General features: G+C 34.1%; 2 protein-coding genes across 2 annotated transcripts in view; one reads left to right on the forward strand and one right to left on the reverse strand.

Moving 5' to 3' along the window:
* Positions 1–10226, reverse strand: part of LOC117339178 — a 36938-nt gene extending 26712 nt beyond the window's left edge. The window contains exons 1-4 of the mRNA XM_033900625.1: positions 10134–10226; positions 8181–8271; positions 7693–7825; positions 4923–4975 (exon numbers count right to left, since the gene is read on the reverse strand). Of these exons, the coding sequence (XP_033756516.1) occupies positions 4923–4975; positions 7693–7825; positions 8181–8243 (249 nt within the window). The 5' untranslated portion in view covers positions 8244–8271; positions 10134–10226. The remainder of the gene's footprint in view (positions 1–4922; positions 4976–7692; positions 7826–8180; positions 8272–10133) is intronic.
* A 197-nt stretch (positions 10227–10423) lies between these two features.
* LOC117339250 (TBC1 domain family member 14-like) overlaps positions 10424–16543 on the forward strand; it is a 55611-nt gene continuing 49491 nt past the window's right edge. Inside the window, exon 1 of the mRNA XM_033900729.1 lies at positions 10424–11821. Coding sequence (XP_033756620.1) covers positions 10683–11821 — 1139 coding nt within the window. The 5' untranslated portion in view covers positions 10424–10682. The remainder of the gene's footprint in view (positions 11822–16543) is intronic.

A 16543-nucleotide genomic window follows, 5' to 3' on the forward strand; every position in this document is an offset into this window, starting at 1 on the left:
CATGTACATTGGTTTATTGTTATTCTAAAAATGTCAATTTAGCAAAATTGACCTATTTTGGTCCCATCCTTCGGCCCCCGGGAGGTTAACCCCAACATTCGTACAATTTTGAATACCCACCCCATAACCATGCTACCATACAAATGTAGGTTTTATACCAAATTGTGCAATTAATCTATGAAATGAAATTGACTTTGGGTACAACCCCATAGGGATTGCTACCACACCAATGTGAGTTATATCCATAACTTAGTTTCAGAGAAACCAATTGACCCCTTTTGACCCAGCCCCCCGGGGGTCAACCTCACCATTTTTACAATTTTGAATCCCTACCCAAAAGGATGCTACCAGTCAAGTATGAGCTATATCGATTGCTTAGTTTCAGAGAAGAAGTTATTTATGTCAATTGAGCCAAATTGACCCCTTTTGAGCCAACAATTGAATTGCAAATTATGGATAATTTTTAATTTTGGCAAGAAAACATTCTTTAAAGGGCATGTCTGCATCATTTTTAATAATTTGCCCTTGAAACTTCACACACACCTTCATAAGAGCCGGTTCTTTAAAATGTGAATGAAAGTCAAGGTCAGAGAGATAAACTCAATATTTTTAGCCAGTCACACATGTTACATGTATCTGTTTGCCAAATATCCAGCCTTCATGTGTATGTGCAGTTTTTGGTCATTTTTTCATTTTGGTAGGAATTTCTTTTTAAAAGTGCCATATCTGCGTCATTTTGATTATTTGACCTTGATACATTGCACACACCTTTAAAAGGGCTGATTCTTTAAAATGTGACCTAAATTAATAATTTTGAAAGAACTTTGAATTTTCTTCATCATTTGACCCCCGTGACCTTGAATGAAGGTTAAGGTCAAATATAAGTATAACGTTTGTAGCCAGCCATATGTTATCGATGCGCCAAACATCAAGCCTTCATGTGTATATTATAGATAAAAGAGCAGAAACCTTTATTCTGCAATTTTGGATTATTTTTTAATTTTGGCTGGAGAAAATAGCTTTATGATTCTTTTCCAAGTGCCATATCTTTCTGCCATATTTTTATCTGATGACAATAAAATATGCACATTCTGTTTCAGTGGACTATGTTCTTTCATATGAAATGAAAAAAATAATCAATATAAGATTTTTATTTTTGACATTCAAACCCATAACAAGTTGTTGGCCTTGACATTCTCTGACAATATATCATTGAGAAAAGTTTGCCCTAACCACGTGCGAACCAATTTCCAATGAAAATGAAACAAATTATGCTAAAATATGTGTGATGAGTTTCCTATATAAACTATAGTAAAATGTATCCTCTCCCCAGGGAGAATGCGACACATAGGGGGCCATGAAATTAACAATTTTGATAAAACAGCTTAAGAACCTTTTGTACACCATTCTGCAATATCTTGGTCTTAAGAAGAAGACCGACGCATGACGACAGATCAAATTATAATGGTGTATATTATGAGCTGAATGTCAAAGGATTGTAAACTCTGTACAAATTGTATTATATTATCAGGCAGTCAGCCTAAATGTATGTTTCATATCTACCATATTAGAAGTTTGATGTTTTGTACGATATATATATATACTTAATTTTTACACATACATTAAAGGAGTTAGCTACTTTCATAAATTAAGATGTTTTTTCTAGAGTTTACTAGGCCGGATGAAATATGATCATGAGCAATCAGTATGGTCAATATGAGATTTGATAAAATGCCTCTCGTAGTCAACCACTCATGATCACTCAACTTCTTTTTGTAGGAGTCAATATTATATGTAGGAGAATTAAACTCTCGCGATGTCTGTTGCACATAAGTACAAAGAAATACATTATCACTTAAGCCGAAAAAATTCACACTTAAGTAGCAATAACACATAATAGTCAAAAACCCAATATAAGTGATCACAGTGATAAGAAACAGTACGTATAAGCATTTTTGGCAATTTATCCTTAAACAGCTATAGCCTTCCATATTTGACATCCCACAGATTGTTGCTTGTATATATATATATAGTTTTAAAGGTCAACATTGGAAAAAACCTAAATGGTTATACATGAATTCATAATAAATAGAATTATTGACAAAAAAGTTTCATTTATTTTCACACTTTCTGGAGACCAATAAGGAGATTGATGATCATTTTAAGGGATTTGTTCGTGACATGAAAATCAAACATTTTAAATTAAATTTCAAAAGCAAATATAGATTTATTTTGAAAGTTATGAGGAATATTGATATTTGAGAAAGTCTTATATTATATGGATTCGATATCGATTGCCAACAGATATACATGTATTTATCATTTTACATGAAAACAACAAAAAGTTATATTACATGAAAACAACAAAAAATTGTACTAATAGGTTAAAATGCAATTGGTATACATTTTGTTAATCTACAATTACTTTGTATTGTTTAAATATTCTATGTAATACAAACATTTCACAGCTTGGTGCATACAAATGTATATATATATTACATGAAAACATTTGAAAAGGTTGAATCGTGAGCTGAATAATATATAAATAAGACAAGCTGGTTCAATAATAATTTAGCATTTTCATATATATTACGAGTGCGAGTAGCAACTGCAGTAAACCTTATCACAAAAATCCAGATTCTGTATATTGTCTCTGTCGGGGAAGGTACAGCACAAATGACCACCACGACAGATATGTGCCAGTTTTCTTAGTTTTAAAAAATAAACGATCGAATTCTATCACGCCATCACGTCGGTCTACCGATTCATAGATTTGAAACACAGTGACTTCGATCAGTTACCGCAGTAATCCGAAGGGTTCTGGTGTTGATATCGCCTTAAAGCTGAATGAAGTCTGCATATAGTATATAGCAAGATCGTCAGAAAATTCGGACTATAAGCGAACAACTTATCGTAAACAGTTTCGTCCTAAATAAACAAACGCTTATTTCAGTGGGTCAACAAACTGATTTAAACTTTGTAAGCAACTTGCCTTTAATTCATGTTGATAGATATTAATTTCTAGCGACAAACATCACACTTTGATGCTTCGTGTGAAGCCCGTGTCCACGTGCCTCCATTTTGACAGAGTGCTCGCTCACGTAAACAGACGGAACACGTGATCGCTAAATATCGGACCAAATCTCATAAAATCTCGTGAACAAACTACCAAGTTGTAAACAAAAGAAATGTTGTTAGCCAAAACCTGGAGGGTATTATGAAAATCGGGAATTTGTTTGCGCTTGGTTGTTATGCCGTCTTTATTCCTAGTAGTTAAACAAGTGTCCTCTGTAAGGTAACGTCAGAATCTCGCAGTTATCTCCCTTCAAACAGTATTTTCGATACTGTATAGATTTGCAAAAATCGATGCAGGTGTAGATATTTACAAGACATTATTCTTATTGTTTATTCAAAATAGTTCCTGACATGTTCACAACATTATCAGCATAGTTAACACATTTCTGTGCACATCTACTTTGAATGACGGACTACAATGCGTGCCTCATACTTGGAACTAATTATAAGCGAATCATTCCCCCTAGTTACAGAAATTACCACCAGAGGTCTCAAATTCCGGGCTTCCGCCGAAGAGAAATTTATACTGAATATACCTTTTTTCATGTAATAGCACTTTATTTGTAGTCTTGATAGTTTTCATAAATGTATATATAGTCCAACTACATCATATATGAACCGAAAGAAACAACAAAATGAATTGTGAAAGGAAATAAAACGAAAATGAAAGTGAGAGATTGTGACGTCACAACTCGTAGGTGATTGTAATATGGCAGGCGTAAACGCCTCCATAAAAATGAGAATAAATTGAATACATTACTGACATGTCAGTAAGGGCTACCCAATATGTTTGTGTCTAAATTAAACTTAAGTCATACACTGACATAGAATTACTACTTATATGCTGCAAATATACAAATTACACTATGACCTTGACCTTAACATTAGCAACTTTTTAAATTACTACTGCACATCTGTATTTCACAGAGTAAGATCATGCATATACACATTTTGCCTTCTGTAAGGGCCTGATATGATGTACTTCAGTATATTCCTAGTTATATTTTCAGTAACAGCAACCTTGATCTTGACCTTAAGAAGTTTTTAAACCTATAATGTGCATCATCTTTTCACATGAAATTTCAGAAAGTTTGAACTTCAGTACAGGACCTTATTGCTTGGAAACTGAATTTCTATATTTAGCAACAGTAACCTTGACTTTTGACAGAGAAAAGCAATCCCATGCAAGCACTTTCAAAGTTTGAGGTTGTGCGGCCCAAAGGAAACTCATGTTATTGCAAGGGAACTGATTTTCTATTTATAGTAACAGTGACCATGACCTTTGAAACTATTAATGAATTCTAAGCAAACACTTTAGTAAGGAAGTAATGAAAGAAGTTTGAGTTAGATTCACCAAAGCAAAGTCTACATTTTGCACGGAAGGTGATTTCTTTATTAATATATAGTAAGTGACCTTACCCTTTGAACTTTGATGCTAAAAAGCAATTCTAAGCAAACACTTTCAATAAGAAGGCACTGTATGAAGTTTGAGCTTCATTGGCCCAAGGGTACCCAAGTTTATAATTAATTTAATTAATGAAACATGAGGCCCAATGGGGATGTATAACTTACCTGGCATTCATCTGATAAGTGGGTTTAAGGTGAAACATCTTTTGACTTCAACAACCTTGAAAAATGTATTAAGGTCATTCATTTGAATATCCAGGCTAGCTGCCATTTATCACTGGCCAGATATCATCACTCTAAGCCTTTGAATATTCATTAGAACTTGTTCAAGCATATAGCATGCCCAACATAAGGCCTCAGGTGGCCTTTCAGCCATTAAAATGATGAAAGCCAGCAATATGCTTTAATTACACAGAGATTTGATTCTGAACACAACTCACCACAAACTCTTTTTTCTCTTGTTTACTCATACCAGTAGTGTCGATTCCTGCGTCTGAAATATCACCACAGTTTAATTAGAGATCTGATGAACACAACATTTTTAAAGAACAAGCACTTGCTTTGTTTTCCACAATATCCTGTTAAATCACACATGTATCAAATAAATATTTTCATCACTTTTTTATCAAGACTTCAGAAAAGAAGAAAAAATTCAGAAGCTTCTGTATTAAACAAGAGGCCCATGGGGCCTGCATCGCTCACCTGGTTGGATTTGACCAAATGTCCAAATAATGTTCATGTTCAATTTGTTTTGTTTGTCAACCTCAAACAATGCTATATATGGTCATAGTATGGGGATCCACACTGCCTTAAAGAAATATTGACTCTTTAAGTTTACAACATGCATTGATAACTTTATGACTAGTAGCGATTCAAAGGAATTACAATTATTTCCCCTATGGGGCCACACCCATTTGGTCCCTTGGGGGTCAAAGTCATCATTAATGCAAAATCGGTTTTGCTTTCTCCAAGGATGTTTCTGATCAAATTGGGTTCAAATCCATTCTTAACTTAATGACTATTCGCGATTTAAAGGAATTATCTCTATTTCCCCTATTGGGTCCCACCCCTTTGGCCCCTTGGGTTCAAAGTCATCATTAATGCAAAATCTATTTTGCTTTCTTCAAGGATGTTTCTGACCAAATTGGATTCAAATCCATTCATAACTTAATGACTATTCGCGATTTAAAGGAATTACCTCTATTTCCCCTTTTTGACCCCTTGGGGATCAGAGTCATCATTAATGTAAAATCTGTTTCGCTTTCCCCAAGTATATTTCTGACCAAATTGGGTTCAAATCCGTTAATAACCTTATGACTAGTAGCGATTTAAAGGAATTATCTCTATTTCCCCTATTGGGTCCTGCCCCTTTGGTCTTTAAGACTAGTAGCGATTTAAAGGAATTGCCTCAATTTCCCCTATTGGGCCCCGCCCCTCTGGCCCCTTGGGGGTCAGAATCACCATTTAAGCAAAATCTGATCCCCTTCTGCCAAGGATGTTTCTGACCAAATTTGGTCAAAATCCTTTTGACTAAAAGCGATTGGAAGCAAATGTTGATGGACAACGGACGACGGACGCCACATCATGACATAAGCTCACCGCACCTTCGGTCCAGGTGAGCTAAAAATTAGCAATATTGAATAAATTGTATCTACCAAGTAGTCCTGACCATTTGAGAATTTATCTATACTTCAACCATTCAATTGTACTAGTGTTGGGAATCACTTGTAAAACCATGAATGTTCATTACTTTTACACAAGTGACAAACAATCAATTAATGATTGTTTATGAATCAAGTCACAATGCACAAAAAGAAATTAGAAATAAACAAGAGGCTCAATGGGCATGTACCGCTCATCTGGCATTAATCTGAGAAGTGGGTTTAAGGTGAAACATCAAAGACCTTGAAAAATCTATTAAGGTGATTCATTTAAATATCAATGCCCTAGAATGGCAGTCATTTATAAATATATCTGAGCATATCACTGGCCATTGTCATCACTTGAAAAACTTGCTTAATTATTTAAAATAAATTTGACCCCTATGACTATGGATATAGGTCAAGGTCATTTATTTACACAAATCAGGTAGTGCTTCATCCCAGCATGTATTATGGCACGCTTAAGGCATCTGGACCTTTTTGATTTTGAGAAGTCGTTTGAATATTTAAGAACATTTGACACTGTGACCTTGAAAGTAGACCAAGGTCATTTATTTTAATAAATTTGGTAGTTCATCAGTTCAACATGCTATGCGGTTCGTACAGATTTTCCATAACAAAATCCCAGCACTTCCCAAGCATTTTGTCTCAATTTTCCAGGTTAAATTTTTGGTCCAAACTCAAAGGGAACTGGGAGTATTTTTATTTGAGACTTGATTAAAGTAACAAGTGTAATTCTGTCATGTAGCTAGGTAAAGTGCTCAAAAGACTGCACTTGTTATAAATAACCATGTAGATTAGCAAATATTTGACCCCCTTGACCTTGAATGAAGGCCAAGGTCATTCATTTAAACAATATAGATAGCCCTCCATCCATGCATGCTATAGGCCCAATAATAGGTCTCTCTGCCCCCTGGTTATTGAGACGAAGTCAAAAATGTAAATTATTTATGGACGACAGTGGACGAAAGTCAATTATAATAGGTCACTTGAGATGTCAGGTGACCTATAATAAAAGCAACAGTTGTAACACTATGCCAATTTTATGTTAACAGTACATGTGTTAGTCGTTGATCAAGGAAACCGAATGTTGGTAACTGTGTTCCGAATCTCAAACTGGCAAGATACTCATATAAAATTTAATTGTCATGACCAAATATAATTTAATTATCCTGTCAGGCCTACAGTTCAGTTCTGCTGTTTTGATTCACGATATCATTACTAGTGAAATACTAGATCTACTAGTGAAATGCTAGCTCTGATTGGTTGTTGTTGGGGAGCTCTTAGCCAATCAGCATTACTGTTACATGGGCTTCCGATTTTGATATAAACAAACATCCGAATGAAAAGTATAAAAAGCTAATATTTGTTGAACCATCGATCATGATAATCAAGGATCAATTATCAAGTACAAATGACCAGATGTCTACAAAACTGATTAATCATAATAGCACTACAGTATATGAGTCATTATCAGAAAATGGCCGAATCAGAATGGCTCTATTTGATCATTTGTTACAAACCATGAATTGGGCAGACACTGATATACCTCGAAGAATCTGGTCATTGCGGTCTTCCGCAGACATAGTTGGCTTTTTGATTCCTCTTTTGATAAGTCTCAGGTCCCGGGATGTGGGCTCATAGCTTGGCCCATCGTGGTCTGTTGGATTCACAAAGATAACCTACAAAATCCAATGAAATATGAAAAGACCTTATTGATGATTTTATTAAAATGAACTTATCCCAAAATTGTAAACTGCTATAGGTAGTAGTGTGCCGATTAATCAATATCACTATTAACGTGTCTCCAATATAACCAGCACTGGCAATATTACATAAGATCCTGCCACAAAATGTCCTTGGCTGTTCATGTGATAAACCTAGCAAACAAACATTGGCAACTACCATGTACTTCTAAATCATTTTCATTTTTCATGTTAAGCATGACAATCGTACATTTTTTCCACAAACCTCATGAATGCTGTAAAATTCCATATATTCAATTAAATTCATACAATGAAGTTGTTTTCATCTTACATCATTGGAGTCCGAATCATTCTCAGCTTCTGGTAGTCTGCTTTTGAATTTCCCACGTTCCATATTGAATATTTCTTGACTGCTGTTTATCCTGCAGAAAATTGAGAACAATATAACTGTTATTTAAGATCATATGGATGGCTTGATGGGAGTTGGCCTATCCTGTTATAAACTGATACAATGAGAATGAAGTACATAGTGGACCTGTAATTGTCAACAACATGATGACCCGAAATTTCACTTGGTGACATTACATGCCAGTCAGAGCTCAAAATTAAAGGTTCCAGTTTCAAACTTTCTTCATTTTCTCCATCTTGTTATAACTTTGAAGTTTAAATTTTCATGTGTATCTAATTACCTTAGATTGTAAAATTGTAAGACTACAATTGTTCATTTATTGAGGAATAAGAATATTCACAGATGAAAAGTACCAGTAAGAATATATACATTCTCAATCATGTATAATCCATTTGTAAGCTATATATATATATAAAAAGGTGTCTTGAACATGAGAACAAAGTGTTATTCAAAGTGAAAAAAAAAAGTTGATTGCCTGAACAGTAGCCTTGTAGATTTATATATATATAGGCTGCCAACATTTTCAGTCAAATGTATGATGTCCAGCTAAAGTTTTCTTCATTTACTTCAATAATTTTATTTTCAAAACATCTTGAATGAAACCCTTTGGTGTAAGGTCTTATATTTTATGCAGAGAATGAACTAGAAAGCAAGAAACTGCATCTAGAATATTCATTTTTTTCCTCAGTGTTGGGGTAAGGGCTTGAGGGACAATGCTCCCAAATCCCCCATCACCTTTGGCTGCCCGGGCTGCCTCATTCCAAAACCTGGCAGCCCGGCGGTCTGTCAACTTCATTAATTTAGTGTCAATCCCCGAGTAGTCAAACCCAGGACTCTGGTAAGGCATTATCATGGCTCTATACCTTTAACAAGGAATTCAGAAGCAGACATCAATTAATTCAACAATTACCACCTACCACTAGCTGCTCAAGATCCGTGGACATTTCCCTTCGTGATTGCCTAATGGTAGGATGTCCACTTAAGATATCACTAGTTTGGGGTGGGAAAAAATATTGCGAAAGCCAATATACCCGGGTATTGCAGCAAAATTCTTTCAACTATTTCAGAGATTTAACAACAAAATTTGGGGACTTTTTACCGATAGTTTTCTGTATTTCAACCCTAATTTAACTGCTGGATGCATTATATTTCTTGTGTACTGAATATATATGTGTAGGACATCAAAATGAGGCAGTTTTCTGTACATCACTGGATTAAATCAAGCAATTGTTTCTCTTATGTTCATGTTTCAGTTGTTTGTTCTACAAAATTACATCAATATTCACATATCATGCCAGGCTTGTTTTTGTTCAAAATAGTGTTGTATTGATAGTTTTCATGATAAAAAAAATGGCTATTTATATTCATGTAAAACTATATAAACTGTCTCACTTTACAGTAAAGCCTGTCACGACATAGATGAACACCGATACAATATTATTTTAACTGTTTCACACAAAAAATAAACTTTTTGCTAAGATCTCTGACCATGATCATATATTAATCATAAACTATGTTATTTGATCTGTTTTGAATTTTTCTGACTATCTATCCCTTAACAAATATACCACATCAAAACATTCGTGGATGAGTTCGTCATTTGGTTATTTTAAGTGTACCGAATTCCACTTTCAATATGTTAGAATGTTGCTAAAACACCCTTTAAGTTTCATGTGCGCATGCTTTTTTATCCAAAATAACTGTCTTTTACAAGTTTGTTAAAGCAATAAATAGCTGCTACATATGCAGTAGATATGTGCAAATGCATAATCTCTCCCACTATGGAGGGTCGGTAGCTATTTAATAAACTTAACACAAATAAGACATGGGTCGTACATAAAATTTCAAACACTATAAAGATATTTTAGTTCGTACACCAATATTCTCTGGAAGACATCAACCAGCTGCCAGGAGAGAACACATTTTCTCCGTAGCACTTCCACCCTCCACTTCTCGTCTTGAAAATTATAAAAATGGCGCGAGTTTTGGGGTATCATGGGAAATTGAATTCGTAATAGAATTATTTTTAATATTCAGATATTTTACCATTTTGTTGTAAAAGTATTTAACCTATTATTAAAGGTAAATAATTACATAAAAATTTAGCTTATTTTCCTTTATTTTCTTTATAACGCCCCCTCATTAGCATATTTCCAAGATGGACGACAAGGAGATGCCAAACTGAAGAACAGTGAACTTCGAACTCGACTCGAAGGTGATCATGGCTCTTGAGAGTAAACAGAGATCGTATATTTTACATTGGTATTAACTTGATGTGGCTTGGTGTGTTTAATATATGTAATATAGCCATGTCTCTATCAGAACCTTTCCATTTGACTTCGGTCTTTGGATATTTTTCAGTACCGATACACACAACTGTCAAAGCAGCTATGAATGTGACTGTGCTTTGTTTGTGTGTACAGCATGGGCAAACTTGATTTGCTTCCTTCAATACGAAAAAATGAGAGGGCGATATTAGGCATGTGTGAAGATCTGCCTGCTGATTCCTATTCCGGTATAATCTCAACTGAATCGGAAGATACCTGTACCATGAGGTTTGTTGATAGCCAGAACAATGTTGATGTTGACATTCTGAAATCTCGTATAAAAGAGACAGCACACCATTGCTTCAGCAGCACCAATGGGGCTAATGGTAGTGAAAGACTTTTATCAGACGAAAACAGTTTAAAGGAGTGTAACATAAGTTGCAGTTCAGAAGATGAGTGCAATGGGTTTGATAGGGATGAACCAGATTGTAAACGGTCAAACAGCTCTACATCTGGTGTTGAAAACATATCGTCACACTCGAATAATAATTACCAATCTTATTGTGAGACGGGGTTGGATCCAGGTGTAAGACTTAAATCTGGACTTGTAATTACGCCAATCACTCTTACTCAAGATGTTCCACTGGACATCAACGAGGGATCGAATAATCGGTTATCTACAGTTCTGCAAAACATTCAGTTACCACTTGTGTACATTCCTACAACTCGTCAACTAGTCACGAACAAGAAAGGAATAGTTAAAAGTCAAGGAGACTCTACTTCAACTGATACGCCTGAAGAATCAGCTGCATGCAATTCAGGCGCGTTATCTGAACATGACAGTAATCAAAGCACATCAACAGAAACGATACTCAATATAGATGACATTGACCAAAACTCAGAGATATTGAAACAAACTAATATAGACACTGGAAGTTTAGGTGAAACTGATTCTTTATTGAGATTAAAGGAACCAGACCAGCTAACATGTAGCAGTTTGGATCTTGATTCTGGAATTCACAGGGTGCATACTGGAGATTCTCTACTCCGGACATTTAATGATGCCTCCAGCCTCTCTAGTCTTAGCACTTGTACAGACTTTTCAGTGTCAGCAGCCTCCATAGACGACGGTGAGGGGACAGGACTTTGTATAGACACTGGGGATGGAGGTTTTATGGAAATAAATCTTCATTCAAGAAATTCATTTGATCGATGTAAGAATGGTTCTCAAGACAGCGGAATTGATGATAGAGGTGCCAAACCAAAGCGGAAAGGCATTTCTGGGTTTTTATCAAGGTAATTACATAGCTATTATATTACTTTTTTTTTTTTTCATATTTGAATTCTTGTGTGAAATTGCTCATTATTTATGCATGTTTATAATATATAGTATATTAATCTTAAGGGTATACATATGCATTCAAATATGTTAATAGTTTAAGAGTTTGCGTTTCAGCTTTTGAATCTCCCATAGCCATTTTATGCATGGAAAATAGTTAGGTCATATTTTCAGGAATCCCATTCAAACCAAAATTATAAGGACTCAATAAATTATGTTTCATTTATATAAGACCTATTGATGCCATACCTGATTATATATGCCAGGGAATTCGAAAGCAACAGCAGAAAGTCAGGTAAAAATAAATCAATTGTACCTTTGTCTAGCCCATTTATGATTCAAGGGTTAAGACAAAGATGGAATCTTTTAACTGCTATATTAATCTGATAGTTAATTATGCCATATTTGACCTAATAAGCACATCCCCATGCCACCTTTTTATAGGGAAAGAGGATGGGTCCACGGAATGAATCGTATGAAAAGCTCCTTACCTCACTGATTTGTTAATATAATCTCCAGTCTTTTGAAATATGTAAATGTAAAAAAAAAGTGATGACTTCTTTCTGAAATTAGTAAGTAAAATTCATATTAAAAAACTATTGAAAATTGCAAATTTGTAAGTTTTTAAAGGTGATAGATTCATGATCAGGTTTAATTTGTAAAGCTTTCAGAGAGGGTATTAATATTGTGCATGAATATATATGAAATTAAACAAATTAACAGGTTTCGAAATATATGACATAATGTGGGCGTCAATTAATAATTTGAAAAGTAGAATTTTGTGTCATCATATATATTACATATGTATAAAGAATTTTTGAAATATTACTGTAACAAATTTTAATGTTATGTCGGATATATTTATATACCGGTAATAGCTGTATATAGATTTTGACCCTGCAAATTGATATCTTAGTTAAGTAAAAGCATTTGATATGGTCTTGGAGACTATGCAGTATATCAAATGTTTTTGATCATCAAACAATTCTTAGTGTGTCAATGTCCAATGTGATATATATATTTATTCTTAAGAACAATTAAATGCTTATTTGAGAGCTACAGATCAAATAACATATATGTTTTCGTACAGGTTTAACATTATAATTAAAGTCTTAGATATTTCAGAAAATATCCACCAAATAAACATCCTTATCCAACACTTAATATTACTTGTGAAATGGGTGTGTATACATACAGTTAATAAGTGGCCATTGTTATGGGCCATTGTTATGAGCTTCCCTTTTGTTTCAAGTTAAGGCCCCAAGGTTCTTCCTGACCGAGGGTAGTTATATGTTCTAGCAGTTAGAGCACTTGCATTGACATCCAAACAATTTTCCTTGTGGCTATATATAGCTAGTGACTTCAATTTTCTTCATACAATATTCTCAAATTGTGTTAAAATCCATCATACTAAAATTTTATGATCCGGAAATATCCTTCTTTTTCTTTTTTTAAAATTTCAAGCAGAATGGAAATGTGTAATAGATATGAAATTAAATACATTTTTAAAAACGTTTGTTTATGAAGTTGAGCATCCTGCATGCATTTCCACACATATATAGGTCCGTTTTGTTACTTATTACGTATGTACATCAAAGATAAAAGTACTTAATAAGTATATTGTATACAGATTATTAAACCTATTTGTTGATCTGCACTGTAGATAATCTTGTCCTCAACTTGTTCCTTGCAATTGGTTTCTCCGAATTTACATAGGTTTGATATGATATTGATATATATGCATACATGTAAACCAGATAGTTTTTCCAGAGCAATAGATATGTTATATACTCTATCCACATTTAAATTCCTGCATTAGGAATATAATATCTATATGCTCCAATGCAATTATGTTTTGATTCAGACATGGAGAAAACACCACAAAGAACTATGAATCAATATCTGTGTTTTTGACAGAGTTATTGCCCCTTTTTTTAGTTTAGTATGTTGCTGTCTTAAAGCTTTATTTTGGTTGTTCATGATAACGGATAAGACAACATGAATTGACACTTTAACAGTTTTACATTTTTCATCAATGTCATTTGAATTCTTTGAGACTAATGATATATAATGAATTGGTGGGATATCGATTGATGCTGGTTTGGTTTGGTTTATTTTGTTTAACGTCCTATTAACAGCTAAGGTCATTTAAGGACGGCCTTGTGATAGGCCGGAACTTTGCCAATTTATAGTGCTACCTCACTGAAGCATACAGTCGATTGATGCAGATAGATGAACAGGAGCATGTATACATGTTCAACTTCAACAGGATGTCTTACATAATTATGAATCCCAATGTTTTGATGCATTTTTGTCTCTGTAGATAAAATTGATTTTATTTCTTAAGAAAACCATGCAAGGACAATCATTATGATATGATCATGATGTATATACAGTGGAACTTCGTTAACTCGAAGTCGACGGGACCACGAAAAAACTTAGAGTTATCCGAGTGTTCGAATGAAGCGAGTTATCATTTTTGGTGAAAAGTTTGGTCAATGTTCGTCAACATTGTATAATCATTATAACTCCGCTCTGTCGCTCATCAGTTTAGTGTGAAGACTGGTCAATTCATGTGAAGATATATGTAATGTTTCGTTCTGTCACTTGTAGTTTGGTGTAGTTTTGCCGATAAACAGTCACGATAAAGTTTCTTTCACTTAGTCACTTCAATAACGATCTGATGTGCGAGTCATGTTTGCAAAAGGAATAAAGATAAAACGGAATTTCAACAGAATAGCAATTTATTCATGTCAAATCAAATAACCGTTTAAGTTTAACACAGATTGTATGTAAAACGTAACCGAACCACTACCTTTTATTGGACATATAAAATACTGTTTGATCGGTCTACTAACGTTTTATTGATAACCACGCCATTTCCATGTGTATTAGCACCGGAAGTTGGGCTGCGCTTGTGCGTATAAAATGTTACTGTTTCTGAGTTAGCGTTTTATCCGATCGCGATTTAATAGACAGCGCTGACCGTTACAGTCGTATTCTGAACACCTCGGCAGTAATTATGCGATTGTTTCAGCAGTTTAAAGATTTAATCAGCACCGGTGACTGTTTCATTTCTACACCTGTAAAAACATCAGCTTGAGCGAACGGGTAGATGAGTTGTTGACTATCGTGTGTACTGATATCGGCGACCGCCTTAGGAAATTAACTGATGTAAGTAAAGCAGTACTTTTTATCACCAAGAGTTGTTGTTATAAGATTCCACCGACAATTTCTTTAATGAATTTATGAAACACTTATAATAGCATGTAGGTTTGTAGTGCCGATGTATTACAAACGGAATTTAGCTGTTAAAAAATGTCTGCGTTTACCTGTGATCGTTGTTGGACACGAAATATACTTCGAGTTATTTGATCATTTCAAATAGGATTTTTATTGTTGGGACCAAATTTTCACTTCGTATTATCCGAGTTTTTCGAGTTTTCCGAGTTCGAGTTTTTCCGAGTTGTCTTTACTAAGATAAAGAGAGAGTTCGGCTGGGACTGACGAGGTACTTCAAGTTAAGCGGGGTATTCGAGTTTTCCGAGTTCGAGTTAACGAAGTTCCACTGTATATATGTTATTATATAGATTTGTTTTCCCAAGTATACGTAGTGGAAGTAGTACTACAGCAGAGTATCATTCTTCAACAAATTGGTGCAATTATATAACTATAAAGAATTTTATAAACTGTATTGAAACAAGAAGTATCTTTAAAAAAGATAAACGGTTTAGTTTTAATGCCTGTGGTTATAATATAAATCTGCTGGTGAAATAAATTAACGAACTAATGTTTTTCAGCACAGATTTATTTAAATAAAACAAAATATATATATAATACATTGTATATAATAATATATATATAATTTATTAATGTGTCATTTGAAAAGATACATCCACTTTTATATTAATTATTCAGCTTGCATTCAATCTTAACTTTGTTTTGTTTTTAACTGCATATCTGCATTTTGCATTGACCAATCACATACTTCATCTTGACCAGTAACGCCACCTGTCGCGTCATATATATCCTGGCCAAAAGAATATTATATGGCTATGCCGAAAAAGGAAAATAGGGACCACTAATTATGTCACATTGAAATGTTCGGAAAATATCACTTACACTGTACAAAACAATACATGACAAAATTACAACATACTTTTGTCAAGGCAAATTACCTAGAATGATTATTGCATGTGTATTTGAACGTTTCAATTAATTTGAAGATTTCAATCTATATCTAACAATATTTTTATCAATGAACATGTACAAATATGGCAGATGTGTACATTATTACACTTATAGAATGATAATGTCCTGGAGGTCTCTGTAATTTGATAGTAATCTGTTGTGTCGTTAATGTATAATTTACAATGTAAACTTGACCTGTATACATATGTAATTTTGTTGATGCTTTCACACCTGCTGGTGTAGATAGTCAAGCTTTCAGATCCACTAATGATAATATAAGGTGACTATGCATTAAAAAACACGAGAGGTTTGGATCAGTCTTCATGGCCTTGAGTGTGGATATATATAGTGCAATTATAACATGTTTAGAATTAAAACATGTTTCACTTTTCATTCTCGACATGGAGTACATGCATAATATGACCAAGAATTTGATGACATCATATGTATGTAAGAAACCTCTATGCTATTACTTAAATTCATGAAAG

The sequence above is a fragment of the Pecten maximus genome, chromosome 12 (genome assembly GCF_902652985.1).
Source record: "Pecten maximus chromosome 12, xPecMax1.1, whole genome shotgun sequence".
NCBI lineage: Eukaryota > Metazoa > Mollusca > Bivalvia > Pectinida > Pectinidae > Pecten > Pecten maximus.